The sequence below is a fragment of the Apium graveolens genome, chromosome 2, assembly GCF_009905375.1.
Source record: "Apium graveolens cultivar Ventura chromosome 2, ASM990537v1, whole genome shotgun sequence".
Classification (NCBI taxonomy): Eukaryota; Viridiplantae; Streptophyta; class Magnoliopsida; order Apiales; family Apiaceae; genus Apium; species Apium graveolens.
The window spans coordinates 141,382,455-141,393,611 of record NC_133648.1 but is presented as its reverse complement, the minus strand read 5'-3'; the positions used below and the strand labels follow the sequence as shown (position 1 = coordinate 141,393,611).

At 35.8% G+C, this 11,157-nt stretch overlaps 1 protein-coding gene across 3 annotated transcripts; it reads left to right on the top strand.

Moving 5' to 3' along the window:
• Nucleotides 1-802: 802 nt before the first annotated feature.
• Nucleotides 803-10,009, top strand: LOC141707887 (uncharacterized). 3 transcript variants are annotated; one of them, XM_074511313.1, is made up of 10 exons: nucleotides 803-939; nucleotides 1,032-1,133; nucleotides 1,223-1,653; nucleotides 1,753-1,830; nucleotides 1,939-2,007; nucleotides 2,543-2,584; nucleotides 2,688-2,768; nucleotides 2,888-2,956; nucleotides 8,498-8,719; nucleotides 9,200-10,009. In XM_074511313.1, exons 7-10 carry the CDS (start codon nucleotides 2,763-2,765, stop codon nucleotides 9,260-9,262), a joined length of 360 nt encoding a protein of 119 aa, XP_074367414.1. In that variant the 5' UTR covers nucleotides 803-939; nucleotides 1,032-1,133; nucleotides 1,223-1,653; nucleotides 1,753-1,830; nucleotides 1,939-2,007; nucleotides 2,543-2,584; nucleotides 2,688-2,762; the 3' UTR covers nucleotides 9,263-10,009. The 3 variants fall into 3 exon arrangements, with proteins under 3 accessions (XP_074367414.1, XP_074367413.1, XP_074367415.1); XM_074511312.1 differs by having other exon boundaries at nucleotides 2,481-2,584; nucleotides 8,498-10,009; XM_074511314.1 differs by lacking the exons at nucleotides 1,753-1,830; nucleotides 1,939-2,007.
• The last annotated feature ends 1,148 nt before the right edge of the window (nucleotides 10,010-11,157 follow it).

The following is an 11,157-nucleotide window of genomic DNA, read 5'->3' as shown; positions in this document are numbered from 1 at the left end:
CACGATAATGATTAGCCCATAATTGGACTCATCATCAATGTGGGTCCCGATGAAAGCATGATTTAATAAACGTAGTCTTTATACTGAATAAATAATAAAACCAAGTACGAAACAAGAGTAAGATTCACGAATAAGAAAACTAGCATCCCAATTACAACTTAGAATAAAGATTTACAAGTAAAAACAAGATCTTCTTTGTCTTCGTTGAATCGTGCTAACACGGTCTTCTTACGGCTCTCCTTGTGCTCTAGTATATCCGTCTCTTCAGAAAACGTCCTTTATTTAAGTATATATAGTAGCCCATGCAAGATAGAAGTCCTCCAATTGTAAATCAACTAGAATCATGATTCTGCGATCCTGACCCGGCGCAGTCACGTGCTTCATCAATGCGGGTGCGTTGCTTTCTGACAAATGAGCGCGGCCGTGCGCTAGACCAGCGCGGGCGCGCCGTGCTTCTGGAAAAACTTCTGAATTTATTTAATTCCTGCTGTAATCGAGTTGGCTTCCGGAGCTTTATTCTTTGAACATCATCCTAACACCATATTAGCACCAAAACAATGCTAATTCACCCGATTCTTAGAATAATGTCTGAAATGCAAAAACACTAGAAAACATATTAAAACACCAACAACTTGAGTACATTTACACCAATTCAAAGTTTTATGGAGTGTAATAAAGTGTCATAAATGCCACTCAAAAGTAATTGGGGATAGGATGTCGCTGCACCACAAAATATGATACGTGATTTTAATGTATTGTTCATAATATATGGAGAATTTTTTTTAAATATCTTGGGTGCTATTGAAAATGTTGTGCGCATCGTTCTATCATTTGTAGGTAAAAATAGGAAATTAGTTCAGCGGAAGATACCCTTTGCCAGATCAAAGCCGCTTGCTCCCGGGGAGCGGTTAATTGTGCATGGTGCCGAGGGAATGGAATGTAAGTGTTTTCAAACTAAGTATGTTAACTCATCGGTCCTTTAGCTCTTATTTTAATGTTTATGTTTTGTTATAATGTGTTTTTATATTTAGGTGAATATAGTAATATGGTTCAGTAGAAGATACAGTTCACGAAATCAAAGCCTTTTCCTAGGAAACAGTATTTACATTTCCATCAATGTGATGCTATAGAATGTAAGTCTGTGCATTTTTTATAATTTATTGTCAATGTAGTACTTAGTGCCTGATTTTTCAGGGTGATCCGTGTCTTTGGTGGATTCCAGGTGAAAATGGTAAAACGGATCGCCAGGGTGTGGCCACAACCGGGTCAAGATGCCCTAGCAGCCTATGACCTTTAATAGCAATAGTATTGATGAATTCTTCCAGTATGTCATAATATTTTTCTTCTTTTGCAAATCTGGCGCTTAGATATTTTTGTGGGCTCATTACAGGTTTTGAGAACTTATCATGTTTTGAGGGTTCTGTTGTTGAATCTGATAGCAGATCTGGTGCATTGCTTTTGAACCCACGCACGTCGCCCGGAAAAAAGGGAAGCAACCCATGGCGTTCGATACTAATAGCACCTCACAGTACGCAATAATAATGTTTTATTGTTTTGGGGCGTGTATAGCTTAAATTTTTTTTTCAAATATTTACAGGTTTTGAGCATTTTTCAGTTTGGAGAGCGATGATAGTGATGTACGCTCTGACGAGGGTAAATTATTGCATGTGTGTTAATTTTTTTGTTGTTGTGTTGTTTGTATGCAAGTTTTTTGAAATCCAGACTTTGACGCATGTACGTGAATGATTTCAGTTATGAGGATGAGATTCTTGGGGTGCACAGCCCTCCCAATTTACACTTTCCAACCACTACTCTATACACTTTAATGCTGTATCATCCTCCCTCACCTTCCCTTTTTCCCCTTTTTGTTTCTCTCTTCTCTTCTCTTCTCTTTTCCCCTTTCCTTCATGTTTTTCTTCTCTCTTTTTTCTTTTTCAGTGTCTTCAGTTTTATGTTGTTGTTGCTATTGGTCCGCGTTTCCGATCCGCCATCTTCCATTTGTCTGAGGTATGTATGGAGCTTGTGGTTTCCACTTCTCTTTTATCTGTTATTCCTCTTTTATCTACTATTTCTGTGTTTCTTCCATGTTCCCGCTTGGTTCTTTATTGTTGTTGGTTGTGTCATTTATTCACCCTCCACTGACTGCAAAATCTCTCATTCAATCCCTGTTCCAGCATATTTATTGTGCTCACTTTGATGCAGATTTATCTTCATAATTTTCTATTCATTTATTACCCTTCCGTACTATAATTGTGCTCGGTCTCATGTTTTATTTTGTTTTTGGGATATAAATTCGGTTTTCCTCATTGGAGTTCTCATTTATTCAAACCAACCCTTTTTTATTCTGCCCAGGATATATGTTATTTGTTGCCCCCTTTTCATAGATAGCCATTCACTTATTTGGCTTCTGGAATATAAATGCACATTCCTTCATTTACTGTCTTACTTAATATAGCCAAGCCTGTTCTATTTTAAACAAGATTTTTGCTGCTTACGGTTCACGTTATGTTGCTGCTATTGCCTCTGAATATGCGTTCTTCAGGCAGGAAAAGGTGGAAGAAGGATGAAATGTTGCCTGCTGTCGGTCAGTTTTGTCCCTTAAGTTTATCATCGGTTACATTTTCCCTTTTATTATTGTGCATGGCGTTGGCTTTTTAGAATTCTCTCTGACTGAATTGGCCGTGCAGTTGAAAATAAGCACGTCATAATGCTGGAGTATGAGCATCCTCCTAAAGATGTTGCTTATGTCAATGAATTGATTGATGAATGTGAGTGTAAAAGGGTTTGTTTTGGTTAATTTGCTAGGGTTCTGCCTGTAGGAATTGCAGAAAGTTGCATATATAATCAGGTTGCTTACTCATGTTAGGCGCAATGTTTTACTTGGTAGGTTACCATGAATATGGAGGTACTTTGGCGGAGGAGTTTATTGAAGTGGCAAGTGGGGTCTTCAATGCTGGTATGTGGGGTGTTTTGTTGTATCCCCAGTTTCATATTATTTTTTGGATATAAAAATACAGAATCCTCTAGTAGAAGTAAGGGGATATGTCCAGCTTCCGCGGATAGCTTGCCATGTTAGGTCACACAACACTATAGAAGGGGATTGAATATAATGTTTATACAATCAAATCGATTTCAACACAAGTATGTAACAAAGATCAAGTATATTAAATAAATTTTGTTACAATAGAACTGTTGTTCTCTCAGTGATGAACAATATCACTAAGAACTGCTAGGTTACAATGTATAATCTTCTTGATAATGATAACACATATAGTATAAACCCTAAGCTATGTTTATATAGTACATAATTACAAGATATATTCTAATTGATATGGAATATAATTATGTCTCCTAAAATATATTAATAAGATATCTTTTACAAGTCTTCTAGTCCTCTAACTCTTCAGGCATATCTTCTTTTGTTTTAGTCCAGATCTTCTCCTGTAAATCAGCCGCATTCCTTATCTGAAGTCTTCCCGCACTTAAGTCCTGATATTTATCTTCTGACGCCTTAAGTTCTGATATTAAGTTCTGACTTCAGTAAGTTCTGATTTCAGTAAGTCCTGATAAGTCCTGTTATTAAGTTCTGAAAAACTAAACACAAATCAGATTATATATGACATCTCAAATATATCTAACAATCTCCCCCAACTTATAAATTATGAAAAATATACAAGTTAATAGATTTGATGATGTCAAAAACATTTAAGTACAAATGCAGTGAGAGTTTAAATAGACAATTAACTACAACTTACAGTCCTTGTAGCTTTTACCAATCTCACTGAGTCAATCTGAATCCAAAGTGATTCTTGACAAAGTTTGATATCGGCTTTTCTTCTTTATTCCTCAGGACTTGAGATAGTGTAGCTTTAACTTACTTTAATTCTTCATTCTGACTTCCAATCTGGTAGATTACAGTCCTAAGTGCTGAGATGTGGTTTCTTTCCAAACCATCAACAAGTCTGATCAACCTTGGATGAGAAGAGTATTCATTGTAGCACAGACATTTCTCTTTCAGAATCACTTCAAGTTTAGCAAAATCCTTCTTCATTGGAATTTCACTTCCATCATCTTCAACTATGCTTGGAATGAATTCTGTAACCCTTGAACCAGAAATTCTTGCTTTATCTCTTATGGTCTTCATAATAAAATTTGACCATCTCCTGGTAATCTCAGACTTTATCTCTAAAAGATAATGAAAGAATTGAAGTTCTTTCAGAGATTTGTTCAGCACATCTGATTCTGACATTTGATACGTTCTTCCATCTTCAAGAAATAGAATCAGATTTTCTTTGACATTATGCTTATCATGAGCATCCAGTACCACTTGAACAGATATAACCTTATCAAGGTGTTTCCGTGTAACTTCTTCAAGTGGTTTGTCAATCAATAAGAATGGATCTCTTGTAAGCACTTCAACTCCTGTCTTGATATTGGCTTCATCAGAACCTAGTCCAGCTCTGTCTCTTGCTTCTCTGGATTTCAATCCAACAGTCATGAAATCAGATAACAATTGGCTTTTCTTTGGATCTGATGGTTTGACATTCTTCCATAGGAGTTTCTATTTATCAGTAACTTTCATCTTGTCTAAATCAACTTGAGCACTGTCAGAGGTTGATTTCTTGATGACTTGATCAGAATTTGTTATTTCTTTAGTACCATGCTATTCTTCACTTTGAACAACTTGAGCTATGTCATTGGTTATCTTGGATTCTTCAGTTATCTTCCTTCTTTTCAGAGTTTGAACATCTTCATCTTCTGCAGCTGTGTCATCATAAACTTGAACCATTCTGCACACTGGTTTCATCAGAATTTGAGGAATCTTCATCTCCCGTGGCTTTGTTGGTTCATCAACTTTACCTTTCCCTTTATCTTTGGGATCAATCTCAACTTGTGATCTTATCTTGGGCTTTGAAGCCTCAGAATTTGACTTTTCCTTGATCACAATGCCTTTTACCTTAGGCCTTGGAGGTTTCTTAACATAAGAAGCTTTAGTCTTTAGATTTGTCTTCTCAGCTGCAAATCTAGCTTCTTCCTCCTTGAGATTCTCTAAATCCATTCTAGGATTATGCTTGAGAAATAGTCTTCTAGCAATCTCTTCATCAAGTGTCTGAATTTTGGGGTCTTTGTAGTAGACAGTAGTTTGCTTTCCCTTGAGCTTCAGAGTTTGCAAAAACTTCTGAGAGTCTTTTTTCCTCCTTGAATCAAAACATCAGAACTTGATATCAAATTTTGATTATCAGAACTTGCTATCAAAGCTTGATCATTTACAACATCAGAATTTGTCTTCTTTTGAGTAGAAGTAGAAGATTTTCTAACATCAGTAATTAGTTTCCTTGAAGAAACTTTGCTGCTTTGCCCTTGACCCTTGCTTGGGTTTCCCTGGTCATCACCTTTGTCATCCTTTTTCTTCAGTACTTGAGTATTAGAGCATTTGGACTTAACTACCTTCTCCCCCTTTTTTGCATCATCTGGTAGTAGGAGAGATAGTAGAAGTTCTACTGAAGATTGAATTTCATTGAGTTGAGTTTGTTGAGAGGCTTGATTCTTCAGGACCTCGGTAATTTGGGCCTGTTGCTTTTCTTGAACCTTCTCAATTGCTTCAACTTTCTCATGTATAGGTCTGATAATTCTTGACTTGTCTAATTTGAGAGTTATATCTAGCTTTTCAGCTGATTCCAGAAGTTTATCAACCTTGGCATGAGTTGCAGAGTGCATACCTTAAAGATTTTTAGTACTTAGAGTTGTGACTTTAAGTTGGTGCTTGAAATCAGAATTTGTCATCAGCTCATCAGCCTTTCCAATATGATCTGACATAACTTTGGAGCTTGGAATGAAATCAGATTCCTTCCACTTCTTGGTCCACTCAACTCCTATGTGAGTGTCTTCCCAAGAAACAGGAGCAGCTTGTTCAACAAAATTTTCAATCAGTGCCTCCTTTCCAAGAATGGGAACTGGAGTATTAACTGGAGCTGACTCTCCAGAACTTGCAGAAAACTTATCATCTTCTGACAGTACTAAAGTATGTGTCACTGAAGGTGATTCTGCAGTAACTTCATCTAAATTCTGAGCATCGGAATTTATCTCCAGAATTGGAGTTGTTGGTATCTCAGCCTGTAAGATAGGAGAAGTAACAATAGTTGGCTGAGTTGCAGTAGGAGCTTCCAGATATAGCACAGTTGGAATGATCAGCCTATGAAGGTCAATTTCAGGACTTAATCCTGAATCTTCAACTGTAACATTGTCATAAATAGAAGAGACAGGAGGTGTGATCATTGTATTCTGAAAAGTGTCTTCAGCCAAAGTTGGAGGTGGCAAAGATTCAATTACTATTGGCTTTGAGATTAGAGATTCCTGATCCCCTTCCTCAACTTCATTAGTGTCCTCAGATGGCGGTTGTGCCAAATGCCTCCCTTCTCTCTGTTTCTTTGATCTCCTGGATGGTGTAAGAGTTGCTTGATTAACATCAGAACTTGAAGTTCTTTTTCTCTTCAAAATATCAGAATTTTCATCTTCGGTTTCATTCTGAGAAGTTGCCTTTTCAGCTTCCACTGTCACAGGTTCTGATGCTTGAACCTGGACTTGCTCATCTTCATCATCAGATTCATCCCTAAGAATCATCCTTCTTCTCCTTGGCGGAGATTTAGGAACATATTTTGCTCTTTTAGGCTTGGAGGATGAAGTTCTGATGGTAAGTACTGATGGTTGAGGTTGAGATGATTGAGCTGGCTGGAAATATGTTCTGATGGTAGTTTGAGTTGGTTGAGGTTGAGAAGTGGTAGGTTGTTGATTGGTTGTAGGTGCTGATGAAGGTTGGGATGGTTGTACATCAGGAAATATAGAACTGTATATGAGAGGGTCAGAGTTTACTAAGACCTGTTTGACTGACTGTGGAATTTGGAGGGGTCTTAGTACACACTACTAGAAAAAGTAGGATAGACATCGCCTCTTAGACATCAGTTGCTTTTTTGACCGATGTAAAAGGTGTTTTTTACATCGGTTTTGGGCAACCGATGTCTTTTCTAGTTATAAACATCAGTTTTTTAGCCCAACCGATGTTATAGGTCTGTTTTAAAAAAATTAATCAACGCGCCTTCCCCGTTTCCCCTCCGTTAGCCAAATATTTCATTCCTTCTTTAAACTCCCCCCGTTTTTTACCTTCTGAAATTTTAAGTACTCATTTCCCCCTCTTCTTTTTTTAACTTTACACTAAAAATCAAAATCAAAATACATATATGCAGATCTAAAAACTTAAAACTAAAAATAAAAAAGAACAGCTTTCATCTCTCTCGAAAAACAACTCTCTCGAGAAAAAAATCCCTCTCTCTCCAGATTGTGCTCTATGGAAGACTCGCTCATCTCCTCTCTTTATGTTCTCTCTGGTCTCTCTGCTCGCTCTACTCTCTCTTTCGGTCGGAGTTTGAAAAGGTCGGAGGTTGAATTGGGTACGCTCAAATCTAAGTTTAAAGGTTAAAGATGTGAAGACTTAAAGCTCAAATCAGAGTTTAAAGCTCAAGTCGTAGGTCAATCTTGAATTAAGTAAGCCTGAAACCCTAACTTTTAGTTTGAGGATTTCGATTTGAAACCTAGTTTGAATAATTGTTTCAATTGAGCATGTTAATCATTTTTTAGTTGAGTAGTTGTTTGAATTTTTTATATACATTTTATATGTAGTGTGTGTTAGTGTTATCTAATCTTTTGTAAGACTCACTGGCTAAAATGTTTCTCGTTTCACATTCTACCAGTGGATCCACTGCGGCAGCACTACTCGCGGGAATTCCACAAGTGTCTAAAGTTTGAGCTTATTTGATAAATGTAGCTAGTGGTTATGGGTTTATGATGGAACTGACTAACTTTAAAACTAGATGAATGTTCAGAATTTGAAAAACATTAAAATATTGTAGTTTGTATTGTTTTTGTAGATTGTAGGAACAAAGGTACTAGGATTGATAAAGCTCCCTTGCATGACAATTTGTGAACCAAGTAGTGTCTTAGTTAGTACTTAAGGTAGCTTTTGTTTAACTCACTTGAGTGGAGTGTCTCTGACCTAATGATGCCCACAGTAAACTGAACTGGATAGTAGAACCTTTTCCAGGTTTAGCTTTTCGGAAAATGTTTCAATTAATGTCCTACATTACAAAATATGCAAATTATTTTGTTAAAAACTCAAAGTGATATAGTAATTGAACATCAGAATAAGTCATTCCACTATAGGTATCTCTTTAGCCTTACACTTAAATCATTAATAATTGACCAAGTACAATATTATAAGTTACCTTGAAATTCTAAAATTAGCTTCATGTTTCTTATCTTAAACCATAAAATTGTTTTTTTTTGTCATAATTTTCTGTAAATCAAGTAATTATCTCAAAACTCATTCTACTTTATATTTAACACCAACTTTTAACTCATTTAGTCATCCTTGAATCTGATGTAATATTATTTACTCTGCTGCCTCTAAATCCAGCTTCTCTTGTAAACAATATATTTGTTGCAGATATTGTGTCCATTTCTTTTCGATCAGTTCTATTGGGCAAAAAGGATGTTCTGGCTTGGAGTTTCCCCAGAACCATTAAAGAGATGTGACATGGTTCCAGTTGATGGTAACTATACAAGCATTAAAGAAGCTGCAGAAAAATTAGCAAGGTCCATAAGTTATGCCCTGTCTCCAGAAGTTAGAGCATGTGCTTTGGAGGTTGCTGAAAAATTATCTCTTGAGGTAATGCTTTCTCTTGAAAACTATAAGAAGCGTACTAATTCGTTTCATATTTGCCCATAAAAGGTGAATGGCTGTTGTTTATACTATTATGAAGAAATTTTATTTGTTACAAACAGACAATCAGATATATAGTTTCTGTGGACACAGATTTCCATCTCTGACTGTGTTACCTTGCCTTCTCTGTATGGCAATGAAGAGTAACAGTTTCTATTGAGAGTTTTAGACTGCTTCTGGACGCAATATACTTAAGAACTTGGTGATAGAGAAATTTCTTATTAAAGATTGAATCTCTATTTTATTGGTAAATAACAAAGAACTTTGACGTTTGTATAACCAAGTAGGGATAGATCATTTGGGTGTGTCGCTTAAGGATTATATATTGTTGTCATATGTTCAAGTTTCCAAATACGTTTTTTTATAGTTATATTTCAGTTCCTCGCATGATGGTCGGGTATGTGTGTATAACTCCTAGTTATATAGGAATGGCATATATCTTCTCTTTCTGGACATGGTATAAACTTTATAAAGAATACCAGATCGTAGCAACTATGAGGTTGCAATTTTTAGCCTCTGAAAGTCGCCATCCAGATCAATATACAGTAAGTTTGTTGGCTTTTGTATTAGATTTAGCTTGCATGTTTTTCTGTCAAATGTGACTTTATCAGTCTATAATTTTGGCTTCTTGTTTATGTTTGGGCACATGCTCAGATGTATCTTCTTCAGAAACTGTACCAAGGGTATGTATGATATAGTTGAAGTCATTAAATTTCAAAAGGATATGCTTTTTTTTCATTTAACACTAACATCTAATAGGAAGTACCTGATATAGAAAGTGCAGGTTTGAACTGCTATAGTGCTACGTGGATACATAAAGTGTTCTACTACAGAGTGAGGAGGTCAAATACACCTAATAATGTATAGGAATGTGGATTTCCGAGTATAAAATACACCAGTATTTGACGTAATACACACATTGATGCATATTTGACAATGACGTAATATACACATTGATGCATATTTGACAATGACTGCATACAGACATTGTCATCATACGAGACCAGAGGCTACAAGAGCTATACTAAGGAGTGGGAAGATGCAGAAGAACAAGGGCATTCCTCAAATGATATTTTACATTCTATTGTCGGTATCAAGTCAAATTCTTTGTATATACAGTAGTAGAATATATGGATGGATATGTGTAGTACTTGATATTTAGATTAGATGAATCCATTGTACCGGATGTTTGATTATTGGTTGTTAGATTAATGGATAACTGGTATTGTGCAGCAATTGATTTTGGTAGTTCATTGGTTTTTGGAATTTATATTTTTAAAATGTGCATTAATAAAACAGGTACAAACATCATTACAATGGAAAATAATGTCTGTCAAAGCTTAATACATCAATTCTAGTTGACCATTGACATCACTAAAAATCGATGTTAAATACTACAACAAAAAAAATCTTAAAATAAAAAACTGATGTTATTAAGCATTATAGACATCAGTTTGTTACAAATAGACATCGGTTACCAATTAAGAATCGATGTCAAAGGTATTGTTGACATCGGTTTTTGATGAAAACTGTTGTTATTATTACTAGTAACATCAGTTTATTGGTTAAATTGAAAGATTTTGCTTAGCTTACATATATTTAAATTAATAAAAATATCATATTATGATGATATATGAAGATTAGATATGCATGAGAAATTTAATATCAAGAAACAGAAATCAGTTTTAAACAAAGAACTGATGTTATATGTTATATTTAACATCAGTTTAAAACCGATGTTAAATGGGGGGGGGTCTTTAACATCACCCACAAAGACATCGGATTTTTACATTCATAGACATCGGTTTTTAGCCGATGTATATTGACGTTTTTCTAGTAGTGACAGCCTTCTTATTATCAGTAGATAATAAGTCAGTGAAAGCCCTTTTAGCAAGTTTAAAGGGTTCAATCAACTCACTAGCTAGTTGGGCCTTATCAGAACTACGGAAACTGTAAATCAGTTGGCAAAATCTAGCCAAATATACAGTATTTATGTCCTCTTGCATCCTATCCCCAATAAATCCTAGCACAGCACTTGCATAATCAAAATGAGATTGAGTAATTAGAGCATACCCAATTTGCTGACTAAGGATTGGAATTGCATTAAAGTTGGAGAATTTGTTTGCAAAGGCCTTGGTGATGCAGTCGAAAAAGAAACTCCATTCCCTCCTTATATGGGGTCTGCTCAATTAGCCCGCTTTGCCAAAGGCTTTTCATAGCCTAGATTTTCCATCATTTGTTGAAGAGCTGGCTCCTCAACTATTGAATTGAAAATACAATCTCCTGGCAGATGTAGAGCTTTGCGAACAGTAGACATAGTCACCACATGTTCATCCTCCCCTGTTGTAAAGATAATACTTGGGGACCCATCTTGTCCACCATCA

Coding starts and splice junctions, on each gene's coding strand:
- LOC141707887 (XM_074511312.1), top strand. Junction 2,769..2,887: donor CAATGAATTGATTGATGAAT/GTGAGTGTAAAA, acceptor TTTACTTGGTAG/GTTACCATGAATATGGAGGT. Junction 2,957..8,497: donor AAGTGGGGTCTTCAATGCTG/GTATGTGGGGTG, acceptor TATTTGTTGCAG/ATATTGTGTCCATTTCTTTT.